Source organism: Phyllobates terribilis, unplaced genomic scaffold, assembly GCF_046119375.1.
Source record: "Phyllobates terribilis strain yellow unplaced genomic scaffold, ASM4611937v1 Scaffold_1__5_contigs__length_1240528914, whole genome shotgun sequence".
Taxonomy (NCBI): Eukaryota; Metazoa; Chordata; class Amphibia; order Anura; family Dendrobatidae; genus Phyllobates; species Phyllobates terribilis.
This window is the reverse complement of record NW_027362761.1, coordinates 318,487,937-318,503,818: the sequence shown is the minus strand read 5'-3', so window position 1 is coordinate 318,503,818 and position 15,882 is coordinate 318,487,937. Positions and strand designations below refer to the sequence as shown.

Sequence of the window (15,882 nt, the reverse complement as noted above, 5' to 3'; positions counted from 1 at the left end):
TCTTATCAATATTAATATTAACATTATTTTTTAATTATTTATATTAATATTAATAGCATTACTTAATATTGAGTAGAATGAAGTATGAGACATCCCCCTATATACCGTATGAGCCTGCACATAGCCCCCCTAAATACCGTATGAGCCCACATACAGCCCCTATATACCGTAAGAGGCCCACATAGAGCTCCATATATACAGTATGAGTTCCCACATAGCCTCCTATATACAATATGATCCCTCACATAGCCTTCTATACACAGTATGAGCTCCCACATAGCCTCCTATATACAGTGTGAGCCCCCACATAGCCTGCTATATACAGCGTGAGCCTCCACATAGCCTCACTATATACAGCATGAGCCCCACATAGTATCTTATATATAGTGCGAGCCCCACACAGCTTATTATATACAACGTGAGCCCCACATAGCCTCTTATATACAGCATGTGCCCCACATAACCTCACTATATACAGTATGAGTCCCCCGCATAGCCTCCATATATACAGTGTGGGCCCCCACACAGCTTCCATATACTGTATACACTGTGAGCCCCACATAGCCTCCATATATACACTGTTAGCCCCAGATAGTCTCCATATATACACTGTAAGCCCCCACATAGCCTCCAAATATACACTGTGAGCCCTCACATAGCCACCATATATACACTGTGAGCTCCCTCATAACCTCCATATATATACTGTGAGCCCTCACATAACCTCCATATATACAGTATGAGTCCCCCGCATAACCTCCATATACACTGTGTGGGCCCCCACACAGCTTCCCTATACTGTATACACTGTGAGCCCCACATAGCCTCCATATATACACAGTGAGCCCCAAATAGTCTCCATATATACACTGTAAGCCCCCACATAGCCTCCATATATACACTGTGAGCTCTCACATAGCCTCCATATATACACTGTGATCTCCCACATAACCTCCATATATATACTGTGAGCCCCCACATAGCCTCCATATATACAGTGTGAGCCCCACACAGCACCCTATATACATACAAATATCCCTTACTCATCTCACTACCGTTCCCCTGCTGCTCTTGTTTTCTGTGCACTGAGTCTCAGCAGCAGCGCAGTGAATCGTGTGTTCTGTCTCACACGTTGATTGGTGGAAGATGAAGCTGGTGTCCTCCACCAATGTATTCTTCGCTGTCTGCATCCTGAGGATGCAGATTGCAGTGACAGCGGGCGGAGGAGGGCACTTTGCTGCTTGTTGGCCACTGTTTCAGTCCTTCGGTTGTCTCAGTCCGCGTGCCGGACTAGAACAGCCAGAAAGACGGAGGTGGCCCGCAGGCCTCAGTTTGCCCAGGTCTTCAATACATCATCTGTAATCTGTGGGGAAAGCTAATAGTAAGTGTTCAATTTTTCTGCAGCACCACCACAGGGAAACTTAAAGGGGTATTCCCATCTCCAAGATCCTATCCCAATATGTGGTAGGTGTAATAATAATAATAATATTAGCAAATACCTCCAATTAGAAATGTAGTATAGTATTTTTGATTTGCTATGCCACTTACCTCATGTGCAGGCAATACCGGACCTTAGGTATCCATGGTTACGACCACTAACAGCTAGCTAACTAACTGTCACTTTATCAGTGGACGTAACCATGGATACCTAAGGTCCTCCAATACCTGCACATGAGGAAAGAGACAAAGCAAATCAAAAATTCTATACTACTATTTCTAATTGGAGATATTTGCTAATATTATTATTATTACACCTACTACATATTGGGATAGGATCTTGGAGATGGGAATACCCCTTTAAGTATTACACAGTGCCCATTCAATTCAATATCTTGTCTGTGTATTGCAGAAGAGGACAGGTCCTCCAGAGGGAGAGACGGTCTTTGTTACAGCTCTTTACTGGCCGAAAACAGAGGATCCTTCTCTGCTAACTCAAAATTCTCTAATAGAGTAGAAAGTAGTTTTCTAACCTGGGCCAAGTGGAACATGGCTACGTAAACCACAGATATGCACACAACTCATGACATGGACTAAATGTGTAATAAATGTATATTACATTGTTAGAGCTGTTATAATGATCTGTCCACGCATTTGCTTTGGAAAAGTACATTTGTATTTATCCAGTTTTCTACATTGGTAATACCAATGACTGTCACATCCAATTCTCTTGTGTAACAGGTGTGGAGCCTCGTATCCTCAATTAATGAGTACAGTGGGCATACATCCTACATGTGCAGAGGAAGTGACCAAACTGCATATCACAAAACGTTCAGGACTGGACCCCACAGTCACTGGTTGCTGAGGTTAATTACCATCTCTGAAAAGGAAAGGAGCCATCTGTCTGCATGTGAACTGGAGACCTATCAGCATGTTTCTTGCATATACATCTCACATTTCCCAAAAGTAGTTACAAAGCACTACAGAAAGCATTCTTCATGTGTCTAACGTTTTACCAGGTGCCAAGGACTAAAATGCTCTGTGATCTAGTCTAATACTCCTACCATCCAGGAGGTGGAACTGGAGACCAGAAGATGCTGGAGTCCCAGGTACGTAGTGTAATTGTATCTAGCGTTTCGCCTTCTGCAGAACAAAACATGACAAGGACTTTTCTATATTTAGAGTCCATTCATTATAAAGGAGCAAGTATGAGTGAGAATGAGCAGCCTTGCATTTCCTCCAATCCTCTAGCACTGTTTTCTTAATGACAGTCATCCACTGGGATTGCATCCCATCACAGAAGCTAGTGCCCATAACCTGTAATATTATATTTTTCATAAAAGACATCCAGGCCTTCCTTGTATTTTTGTAGTGAAACAACCATTACAACATAATGTGGCAGAGAGTTCCATAGTCTCACTGCTCTTACAGTAAAGAATCTGCGTCTATGATTTTGATTGAACCTTTTTTCCTCTATGACATAGATAATGCCCCCCTTGGCAGGCCTAGGTATAAAAGATCATTTGAAAGATCTCCTCTTATATTTGTACATTGTCATAAGATCGCACATATCCTTTTTTCCAAACTGAATAACTCCAGGTTTGATAACCTGTCTTGGCACCCGCTCTAGTTCAGCTATGTCCTTCTTATACAGTGGATACCAAAATCATGCACAGTATTCTAGTGACTGGTATAGATGCAAGACTATGTTCTTGCTATCAACATCTATACATCTCTTAATGCATCCCATGATTTTATTTACGGGCAGCACGGTGGCTCAGTGGTTAGCACTGCAGTCTTGCAGCTCTGTGGTCCTGGGTTCAAATCCCACCAAGGAAAACATCTGCAAGGAGTTTTTATGTTCTCCCCGTGTTTGCGTGGGTTTCCTCCGGGTTCTCCGGTTTCCTCCCACACTCCAAAGACATACTGATAGGGAATGTAGATTGTGAGCCCCGATGGGGACAGTGATGATAATGTCTGTAAAATTGTCTGAATTGTAAAGCGCTGCGGAATATGTTGGTGCTATATAAATAAAAAGATTATTATTATTTGTCTTGGCAGCAGCTGCCTGGCACTTTATTCTCAAAATCGCTGGGGGTTCAAAAAAGATTGGAAACTGACCCATCATTAAATGCTGGCATATCGTAGTGCTTTAACATTCAGAAAGCTCACTTTTATCTACAGCTGTTAGAAAGCTTTCACATATTACTATAGAAGTTAACTGTGCAGTTCTCGAATAAGGTAATGTGCTAACTTCATTACTAAAGCCACTCACAGAATACAGCCTGCAATAATGGATCCCGATACCCTGCTGACAGCCACAGATGTGGAAATCCCTTCATTATAGCTAATTATAAAGCAATTCTCAAAATGACAAAAAAAAAAAAAAACTGATAAAAAGAAAAGATGGAACATTTACCCTCACCAACCTGTCAGATTATTGCTTTCTTTTTTCATTAGTCAATTAAATTTAAAAAGGCAATATGAATGTTTGACATGGCAACCCGTCCACTTTTCTATTTTTGCCAGTTGTGCTCGTGTCTATATAGCCCCTGTGTCACATATGTAGCCCCTCCATTGTTCGTCAGCTGCTTATCAACTAATGTGCACTGTACCTGAATCGCGATAGTTTGATAATTTAAGGTTGTTCTTTTTCCAGCACATATTACGTAATTTCTGGCTCTATCGATTAGCTTATATCACCTTGATATCAACACCCATGTTTTTTCAGTCAGGCACAATGGGTGGATTTGACGACTGAAATTATGTAACTCTGATCTAATACTTAATGATTCATTGCTAGGAATAAGCACACTAACTTTCCATGATCTTCTGGAATTTAAGTGTGCGGCAGCATAATGTTCTCCCGCAATCCAAGTGCTGCTTTACCTGTGAGTAGGACATAGTAGATCAGTAGCTTGCTGCCTGGTATATTATTCTCGGTCTTTCACTCTCTGCAGCTCGCTCAGGAGTCTGCATCATTTCAATTACTACACAGGAGGAAACAGATTGAGAACAAAAATACTTTTGGACTTCTGCCTGTAATTTGCGGCTATGCTCCTAAATATTCTTCAAACCCACATCACGCTCCTAGCCACCATCAAAGGCTTACTGTCTCCTTTAGTACAATAAAAAATAACAGAGGACATCCTGAGGAAACCGTGTCCTAATATCACCAGCCTGGCATGTCTTCCCCACAAGGAGTTCTGAAAAATGACATCTGACATTGAATGTTCCATTAGCCAAGGAGCATGTCCAGTGATTCCACAAAGCTCTGGATATCTGAGCTCATGATCTGTGTGCGTGATTTCCAGGTGGGATTTGGGAGTCCCAGTTCTTACTGTAATGAAAACAAAAGCTATTACTTTTCACTCACGCCATGAGCTATTTAAAGTGAGCTACTTGCCGCTGATTGTCCTGCAGCATGTATATTGGTCAGTTTTACACACAGACTTTTTGACGGATATTTTTTTTCTTGTACATCATTTCCTTGAATTAAGCTTGCCAGCCTTATTCCAGATTAAAAAATATGCATAAGCTTTATTCTGACATGGTTAAAAATTACATTCCCAGTACATCTAAAAATATATTTGTTTTCCTACACGTTTCAGTCTCAAACTTAGTCATCTATATAAATAAAAATGTAAATGTTCGTTTGTTCAAAATCTTAAATCTCCAAAAGTTCTTCACCGATTGCTTTGAAATTTTGACACAACGTTGCATTCGAATACACACATGTTTTTATATACCAGCTGTTGGACATAAAAGCAACAGCGAGAGGGGGGTGTTACGAGCTAAGTCCAAGGCTGACTGTTCTCGGCCGCCCGGCATTCTCCCCTCCTTAGTGACATCTCATTCATAAACCCTTCTCACTCTCCTTCACTTGCCCCAGCCGGTGCCTGTGCTCTACTCCTTTTGTGTCCCCTGTGGGAGTTAGGGGGAAGGGGAATAATGAGACCGTCTGTTCGAGGCCGAAAGACGCTGAGGCTCATCACCACCACCGCCTGAGAGGCGGCCGCCTCTGCTCTCCGACACCGCTGCTGCGGCTTCTCCAGCAGGTGAGGGAGGGAAGGAGAGAGGGAGGCGCAGGCCACAGCCTCTGCTCTGGGCGCTGAGCTGGGCCCGAGCCTCGCAGCAGTGGGCGGATAGTGAGCGATGGCAAATCCCACTGCGCCACCGGCAGGTATGGCGCTGTGATCTGGCTGGTACAGACCCGGGACATGTCAAGCGGATCACCCCCCCTCTTCTGCTGCCTGCCTTCATCTCTGTGCCCCCTCCTGTCACATTCCCTCTGTACTAGGGAATTGCATAACTAGCAATCCCTGACATGACTGGCTCCATTGTGACACCTGACAGCAAGTACCGACCTCTATAGCGACCTGTGCAGAGTACAGTCCTGCGGTGGTCACAGGGTACAGGCTGCCACCATGCCTGCATTGCAATACCCAATTCGATTGGCGTTTGCAATCACCATCAACAAACTCAGGGCCAATCTTTAGATTGCGGTTTAAATCTAGACATGGATTACTTCTCACATGGACAATTACATGTTGCGTGTTCTAGAGTCGGCAAACCAGACAATCTCTGTATCTACACAGACAATGGAACAACAAAAAATATTGTATTCCCACAAGCACTGTGAAATTAAATATTTTAGAAACGTGCGCTTTCTCTTTTCTTTCTTTTCCATTTAACCAGACTGAGCCACAGCAATGCGTGGCCGGGTACAGCTAGTGGATAATATAATTATTATAATAATTATCCATGAATAAGAACTAAGTTTTAGTCTAAAACGCGTAGGCAAACAAATATATTTTTGGACATACGAGAAATGTCATTCTTATTGGAGTAAAGTTTATGCATATTCTTTAATCCAGAATACGGCTAGAAAGCTACTGGATTCAGATTGTTGTTCCACCACATTGGGCAGGAGTCTTTTTTCCATGCTGAGCATCTTTGGAGCCTTATCCAAGGTGAGCTGGCTGTCACATATACTTTATATCATTTACTTACAATATGTTAAAAAAAAAGACTTTCAGATTTTTACTTAGCTATAGTACATGTCTATGGTATTGGATGCATTTCTTGTATTAATAACATAGATGCCCGAATATCGATAAAGAAATGGGTACATTTGACCTCACTAAACAAAACGCAGGTTGGCTGAGAGATTTCTCAATAATTGTTTTTTCATGTCGGACACTTTTACATTTTCTATCCTTAGATCAAAAATTGGTGGGGGTGCATGTCTTATCTTTTTTGGCATATTATGATAGGATCAGATGAATATGGTTTCAATACCTTGTAGGTATATGTATTTTATGATCTATTGCCTTAAACATACTGTTTTCAGAATCCAATTATTCACAAAATATGTATATTCATTACTGTCTTGTCAAAAGACATCAAAATAATAAAAACCTGCTTTCTCCAATGGCTGCTCGGTTTGGCCTCAAAACCACACTATCATTGGCCACCATGATGGTGGCGTTTTGGCTATATGCAGCCAACCGCACCCTGTGGATTTCACTTTTAGAGATAAGCGTAACAAGAATAATTTCCTTGTTTGATTATTGATTACATTTGTTATGCTTACTTATGAATGCAAGCAAACGAGCACCAGCCCACTTTCTGTATCACTAATGGTCGCTCATTACGAACTAATTTATCGCTTGTGTAAAATGACTCTTTGATTTTCGACCATATGTTTTGGTTTCACTAACTTTATTTATCCTTTTTTTTTTAGTTCCTACACATTTTGTTGCAAATACATAATGAAGATATTCAAAGCAGCAAAAAGTAATTGTGATTTTGGCAATGTGACTGAAGACTTCTATAGAACAACGGCTGCATTAAAGGTTGAATACAAAGTGTGCACTTAAAGGGATTATCAGGAACTATTTTATTTTTCACATATGGGTTTAATTCCTGCCTGTTGTGCCCGTTGACAGCTCAGAGCAGTTCTGGACCTCTCCTGCAGGCAACTCTGAGGCTTTCAGTAAAGTCACATCAACAGGTAGCTGCTTCTCTTCCACTCTGCTCTGTTGATGGGGCGTGAGTGCGTGCATCATGCCGATTGACAGCCAGATCTGGTAGCTAGCAACTACATGCCTGTCAGTTTTTAGCCCCAAGAGAAAAAAATGAAATAGTCTCGGAAAACCCCTTTAAATGTATAGATGCAGGGTCCCTTATGGATACATAGTGATGCTATGCATGCTGATGTCCTCCTACTCTATGCAGGCAACAATGTGGTGTCTACTTTCAGAGATGTTCAAAGATAGTTACCAAAACTTGTAGTTAGAAGCAGATTACAATACCAGTGAATGACGGCTTGTGTAAAAACTCATTCTCTGAGATGCACCTGCCAGAGAAATTGCTGGATTTTGTGTTTAATCTGTTCAATGATTAATAAAAAAAAAAATTTGTCTCTGTGTTGAGTGAATTCACGTTACAAATAATGGTAAGTCTAGTTTGTAAGAGGATTTTTACCCAGCCTCAAGTCCAGTGGAACTGTAGTGCTGATTTTCCAAGTTTTTATTAGCATATTGAGGTGTCATATACAGATTCTGATCTAATCATCTGACAAGTTTTTTTGGGATAAACTTTTGTATGGACATACTAAAGATGGTTACCACAGCCCTTTTTTTTTTTTTTTTTTTTTTTTTTTTAGGCAGATGTTGTAATGTGTTGTTGGTCGCCATCTTCGCCATCTTCAAAATAGCAGACTTACAAAATCACAGACTTCTTCCAAAATAACCTGTGAGCCTTCAAGTCTCTGAAAACACACCCACTTTAAAAAAATATATATTTTTATTTGTTTTTTTTTTATACATTTTTCTTTATTAAGTTTTTAAAAGGAAATACAAATACAAAGAGCGGGTACTAGTTGTGCAACAAGTAGTAGGTCAAACATGACCACATAACCATAACAATAAACAGTATTTCCAAAACATTTGAAAACAAAGTGATATAAGTAAACACAATCCAAAGCCAGATTTTACAATTCTGACCACTGTCACTTTGAGGTAATTACTCTGGAACGCTTCTACGGATCCCACTGATTCTGAGATTGTCTTTTTTCGTGACATATTGTACTTCATAGTAGTGGTAACATTTCTTTGATATAACTTGCGTTTATTTGTGAAATATCAGAAATTTGACAAAAAATTCACAATTTTCAAACTTTTAATTATCCCTTAAATGAGAGAGTTATGTCACACAAAATAGTTAATAAATAACATTTCCCACATGTCTACTTTATATCTGCATCAATTTTGAAACATAATTTTTTTTTGTTAGGAAGTTATAAGGGTTAAAAGATGACCAGCGATTTCTCATTTTTCCAACAAACTTTACAAAACCATTTTTTAGGCACCACATCACATTTGAAGTGACTTTGAGGGGCCTATCTGAAAGAAAATACTCAAAAGTGACACCATTCTAAAAACTGCACCCCTCAAGGTGCTCAAAACCACATTCAAGAAGTTTATTAACCCTTCAGGTGCTTCACAGGAACTAAAGCAATGTGGAAGGAAAAAATGGACATTTTACTTTTTTTTCACAAAAATTTTAATTTAGCCCCGAATTTTTTATTTTCACAAGAGTAATTGGAGGAAATGAGCCCCAAAATTTGTTTTGAAATTTCTCCTGAGTACACCAATATCCCATATGTGGGGTAAATTTACTGTTTGGGCGCACGGCAGGGCTCAGAAGGGAAGAAGCACCGTTTGACTTTTTGAATGTAGAAATGGCTGAAATCGAGAATGAACACCATGTCGCTTTCGAAGAGCCCCTGATGTGCCTAAACAGTGGAAACCCCCCACATGTGACCCCATTTTGGAAACTAGACCCCTCAAGGAATATATGTAGATGGTGGTGAGCACCTTGAATCCCCAGGTGCTTCGCAGAATTTCATAACGGAGAGCCGTGAAAATAAAAAATCACATTTCTTTCCTGATCTTTTAGCCTCAAATTTTTTATTTTCACAAGGGAAACAGGAGAAAATGGACCCCAAAATTTGTTGTGCAATTTCTCCTGAGTACGCAGATACCCCATATGTGGGGGAAAACTATTGTTTGTGTGCACAGCAGGGCTTGGAAAGGAAGCAATGACTTTTTCGAAAGCAGACTATGATGAAATGGTATGCAGGCGTCATGTCGCGTTTGAGCCCCTGATGTACTTAAACAGAGGAAACCCCAAAGTTACTTCATTTTGTAAACTACACCCCTCAAGGATTTTATCCAGGAGTATAGTGAGCTTTTTGAACCCACAGGTACTACACAAATATACTTGATAACATTAGGTCGTCATACTGAAAATTTTCATTTTTTTCACAAAAATGTAGTTTTAGCCCCAAATTTGTAATTTTCACAATGGATAATAGGAGAAAACAGACCCCATAATTTGTTATGCAATTTCTTCCGAACACAATGATACCCTATTTGTGGTCAAAAACTTCTGTTTGGGCACATGACAGGGCTAGGAAAGGAAGGAGCGCTGTTTGTCTGTAATAGATTGTGAATGCCATGTCGTATTTGGAGAGCCCCTGACATGCGAAAACAGCAGAAACCCCCCACAAGTGACCCCTTTTTGGAAACTAGTTCCCTCAAGGAATTCATCTACGGGTGTACTGAGCATTTGTGACCTACAAGGGATTCACAAAACTTTATAACTTCTAGATGTGATAACAAAAAATTTAATTTTTTCCACAAAAATACTGTTTTAGCACCAAATTTATAATTTACACAAGGGGTAATAGGAGAAAATGAACCCCATAATTTGTTATGCAATTTTTACTGAACACAGTGATACCCCATATGTAGCTGTACACTACTGTTTGCGCACACAGCAGGTGTCGGATGGGAATGAGTGGTACTTGGCTTTTGGAGCACAGATTTTGGTAGCATAGTTTGCGGGCGACATTTGCACAGCCCCAAAGGTAGGAGAACAGCAGAAAAAACAAACAAAATTCACCACATTGTAGTAATTACATTTCTCAATCTATGGCTGCAGTGACTATTTTGTAACATCTACGCCAGGCTTTTTTTTCTGGAGAATTGCAAATATGCCAGTTTAGTACCCATAAATTGTGCCACCATAGAGTGTATTGCCCCCATACATTGTGCCCAGCTTGTGCTTCTGGAGACACGCACCCCGTAAATTGTTAAGTGCGCATTCCCCACTACAATAATGCCAAAAATCTGGCCGCTTACTGCAGTTTAGGCACAGTGAGGCTCAAAAGGGGGAATTTGGATTTGGGAGCGTAGAATTCACCGGATTTTATTTGAGGGGGTAGCAGCCATCACTTTTCCACCCCCTCAGTCTTTGTTCTACCAGTAACGTGAGACTCCCTATATTTCCAGTGACAGATGATGGACCTGAGTAGGGGCTGGTTTTGTGCGGGATAAATTAGGGTTTTTATTTGTAACATTTTGGGGTATATAATATTTTTCTATTGCTTCCAGAATAAGGCTCGGATCACAATCTTGTGTTCTACGCTGAGCACTTACGTCGGGGTTTCCGTGTAAATCCCACAAAAATATGATGCAGACGAAAACCCCAACGGAACCACACACTACAAAGAGGCAGATGGAGACACTTTGGAGTCTATTTGGCGTCTGCTTCGGTGGTATCCATCTTTTTAGGCGTGCACAGATCTGTGATCGTCCACACTTGTGCGCTAAAAAGACGGCAAAAATTATGGGACACCGCCAGAACAGAGACCAGTCCAAAGTGACTCCATCTGCCTCTTACGTGAGTGACTCCATCTGGGGTTGTCTGAATTGCAGTTTGGGGGAATTGACACAGAAACCCCAACGTAAGCGCGTAGCAGTGAGCCGAGCCTTATTCCGATTTTTGGGAGGCAGAATGAACATATAGACAGCTGTACAAGAATAGTTCTTTTTTTTATTTTTGTGCGGTATAAGTGATAAGGCAGATTTATTCTTCGGGTCAGTGCGATTACAGTGATACCAGATTTATATGGTTTTTTTTAGGTTTTGCTGCTATCACACAGTAAAAATGCTTTTTAATAAAAATTTGTTCTTTTTTTGCCATATTTTGAGAGCTGTAACTTTTTTATTTTTTTTGGCGAATAAAGCTGTATGAGGGCTTATTGTTTGCAGGACAAGTTGCAGATTTTTTTGGCACCATTTTGGGGCACATAGTAATTTTTGATCGCTTTTTATTCAGCTCTCAGACACAGACTGAACAAAAACCAGTAATTCAGTTATTGTTTTTATTTTTTGCGCCATTCACTGTGCGGTAAAATTGATAAGACCAATTTGTTCGTCGGGTCGGTACGATTACAGCGATACCAGATATATATTGTTTTTTTTTATGCTTTGCTATTTTTACACACTAAAAACAATATTTTACAAAAATGAATTTATTTTTGTATAGCCATATTCTGAGAGCTGTAACTTTATTTTTTTACCGAATGAGCCATATTAGCGCTTGTTTTTCACTGGACGGTTTGGCATTTTCATTTCTACATTTTTTTTACATACCGCTTTTTGATCGCTTTTTAGTTACTTTTTTGTGAGTCAGCATGATGAAAAAGTGACATTTTTGACGTGTTTTTTATTCTTTTTTTACGGCGTTCGCCATATGGAATAACTAACATGCCAGTTTTATAGAGCGGGTCGTTCCGGACGTGGCGATACCAATTATGTGTACTTTTTTTTGTTTATTTTTGTTTGATCACAGATGCTGCGTTTTGAGTGACGAAACAGATTTTAGTGATTTGTGTGCATTTTGTTTTTTTTTTTACCTTTTTCATATTTTATTTTACTTTTTTTTCACTTTTTCACTAAGTCCTACTGTGGGACATGTATAATTTTCAGTTTGATCACTGGTCAAATACACTGCAGTATTGGTGTACTGCAGTGCATGAGACTATCATTGTCTCACTGACTGTGCCTGTGAGACCCAGCTTATAGCTGAATCTCACAGGCCACCATACCCTGAGGTCATCACATGCCCTCAGGGTACCATGGTAACCATCGGGACCCGTGATTCTCATCGCTGGGGTCCGATGGTTACTAAGGGGGTCTTGTTACTAAGGGGGTTAATTGGCCCCGAACGGCTTCAAAACTGGCCGGGACCGATACTGCAGGGTGTGAGCTGTCATATACAGCTGACATCTGCCGGAAATTCAGTCACGGGGCGGCGCTACTTTCTTATTCCTCAGCGTTGTGAAAGAGCGGCACTGAGAAATAACAACTGCCATGAAAAGGCGTATCGGCAGTCGTTAAGGGGTTAAAGTAACGTACAAACAAAAAATGTCACGTGCTTATTACAGGTTACAAAATGTTGGAATTTCAGAGAAAAATGCACAATTTACAGGAGCTAAATATGTTGTATCTTCTCACTGGTGTAGTGGATTTAAAAAAAAACCTTTTCCACTGTATTAAAGAATTAATTAGCATCTTGTTCTACGTCTCTTTATATCAAGTTGGTCTATACCAAAGAATGGTTTGAGTTGTAATGTAATAGCTGTCAGTTCTGAAGTCTTTGGTCTAACCACTGATGGAAGAGACACCATAAAGCTACAGCTAAGATTATATGAACCATTTTGAGCACAGTGGCACTGCCTGCTGTACCACCCTTGGGGGTCTAAGCTGGTGAAATATCATTGCCTGTGCAGTAAGGGGAATATCTAGCCTTCAATGTCTGTGTATATACAGTGCCTACAAGTAGTATTCAACCCCCTGCAGATTTAGCTGGTTGACACATGCGGAATTAACTTGGCATTGTGACATTTGTACTGTAGATCAGCCTGGAAGTGGGAAATGCACTGCAGCAAATTTAACGTTTTAAAAAAAAAAAAAAAAAAAAAAAAAAAAAGTTAATTCAGAGTGTCATTTATTATTCAACCCCTCAAACCACAAGAATTCTGTTTGGTCCCCCTAAAGTATTAAGAAGTAGTTCAGGCACCAAGAATAATGAGCTTCACATGTGTGGATTAAAGATCTTTTTTGCCAGCCTTTTCTGACTATTTAAGACCCTCCCCAAACTTGTGAACAGCACTCAGACATGGTCAACATAGGAAAGACAAAGGAGCATTCCAAGGCCATCAGAGACAAGATCGTGGAGGGTCACAAGGCTGGCAAGGGGTACAAAACCCTTTCCAAGGAGTTGGGCCTACCTGTCTCCACTGTTGGGAGCATCATCTGTAAGTGGAAGGCTTATGGAACTACTGTTAGCCTTCCACGGCCAGGACAGCCTTTGAAAGTGTCCTCCCGTGCCGAGGCCAGGCTTGTCCGAAGAGTCAAGGCTAACCCAAGAACAACAAGGAAGGAGCTCCGGGAAGATCTCATGGCAGTGGGGACATTGGTTTCAGTCAATACCATAAGTAACGTACTCCACCGCAATGGTCTCCGTTCCAGACGAGCCCGTAAGGTACCTTTACTTTCAAAGCGTCATGTCAAGGCTCGTCTACAGTTTGCTCATGATCACTTGGAGGACTCTGAGACAGACTGGTTCAAGGTTCTATGGTCTGATGAGACCAAGATCGAGATCTTTGGTGCCAACCACACACGTGACGTTTGGAGACTGGATGGCACTGCATACGACCCCAAGAATACCATCCCTACAGTCAAGCATGGTGGTGGCAGCATCATGCTGTGGGGCTGTTTCTCTGCCAAGGGGCCTGGCCATCTGGTCCGCATCCATGGGAAGATGGATAGCACAGCCTACCTGAAGATTTTGGCCAAGAACCTCCGCTCCTCCATCAAGGATCTTAAGATGGGTCGTAATTTCATCTTCCAACAAGACAACGACCCAAAGCACACAGCCAAGAAAACCAAGGCCTGGTTCAAGAGGGAAAAAGTCAAGGTGTTGGAGTGGCCTAGTCAGTCTCCTGACCTTAACCCAATTGAAAACTTGTGGAAGGAGCTCAAGAATAAAGTCCACATGAGACACCCAAAGAACCTAGATAACTTGGAGAAGATCTGCATGGAGGAGTGGGCCAAGATAACTCCACAGACCTGTGCCGGCCTGATCAGGTCTTATAAAAGACGATTATTAGCTGTAATTGCAAACAAGGGTTATTCCACAAAATATTAAACATAGGGGTTGTATAATAATTGACCCACACTTTTATGTTTAAAATTTAATAAAATTCAACTGAGCAACATAACTTTTTGGTTTGTAAGATTTATGCTTCTGTTCATAATACCTACTCTCGTTTGCAGTTTGAAGGCTCTAACTTATTTGCATCTTATCAAACCAGCTAAATCTGCAGGGGGTTGAATACTACTTGTAGGCACTGTATTCTTTTTTTTTTAACTAATTTTTATTGAGTTATAAAATCAAAGAATACAACACAATAATACAGTACAAAAAATGCGTTACATTGTAGTCTGTTAATTGGATGGAAAACCAACATTCCTATCACTAGGAAGACCTTCTTTATCTAATGACTGTTTGACAATGAAGCAATAACTCAGTAAGATGAGGGCACGAACAGGCCCCAAAACCAGTCTCTTCTCACACCTATATGTCAAGGCCTCCCATTTATTGTTACAAAACCCATCCAAGTCATTAAAGAAAACAATGCTTATTGATATACATAAAGCAGGCTAATTGACAATGGACAAAAACAGGAGGAATGGACAGAAACATAGGGAAGGGGGATGGGGGAGATAAAGTGAAGTGAGCTAATCAACAATTATACTGAGCCCAGTAGTAGTCCCAGGGGGCCCAAATTGTATCAAATACAGCCACTTCATCATTCAGTATAGACGTCATATATTCCATTCTCCTAATGTCCGATATTCTACTCAACAGATCGCTCAAGTAGGGAGGGACCTTTCTCTTCCAATGAAGCGCTATCAAGCATCTGGCCGCCATCAATAAGTGAAGGAGCAATTTAGCAGAATTTTCCCCAATCCATTTGGAGTGATATTAAGCAAATATATAAGTGGATCTAAGGGGATATCCGCAAATAATACCTTTTGGAGGAGGGATTTCACTGATTCCCAAAACCGAGTTATCAGTGGGCAAGACCAAAACATATGGAACTGAGAGGCTCCTGGGGAACCACAGCACCAGCAGAGATCTGGTATCCGATGATCAATTTTGTGCAAAAATTCCAGAGTATGGTACCAAAACATTAATATTTTATACTGATTTTCCTTGTACACTGTACAAATGGATGTTTTGGACACCCTGCTCCAGATGGTCTGCCAATGCTGAGGTGAAATAGCCCTTTGGAGGAGCCTCTCCCACTTATCCATATAAAGATGCTTACTTAATAAAGGAATCCTTTTTGGTGGCATTGAGAATGCTATATATGTTAGAGATCAAGCCTTTGGTTGAAGGGTTTCTCTTACACAACATCTCAAACTCCTTTGGTCTCCAAATTTTTCTGATCCATAAAGGGTTGAGGCCAGATGCTTGATTTGCTTATATTGAAAAACTTCCCTATTTGTTATTAGGAAC

General features: G+C 40.6%; 1 protein-coding gene across 1 annotated transcript in view; it reads left to right on the top strand.

The window, feature by feature from the left end:
* TXNRD2 (thioredoxin reductase 2) overlaps positions 1-7,866 on the top strand; it is a 155,170-nt gene extending 147,304 nt beyond the window's left edge. Inside the window, exons 17-18 of the mRNA XM_073675428.1 lie at positions 2,179-2,546; positions 7,184-7,866. Of these exons, the coding sequence (XP_073531529.1) occupies positions 2,179-2,302 (124 nt within the window). The 3' untranslated portion in view covers positions 2,303-2,546; positions 7,184-7,866. The remainder of the gene's footprint in view (positions 1-2,178; positions 2,547-7,183) is intronic.
* The last annotated feature ends 8,016 nt before the right edge of the window (positions 7,867-15,882 follow it).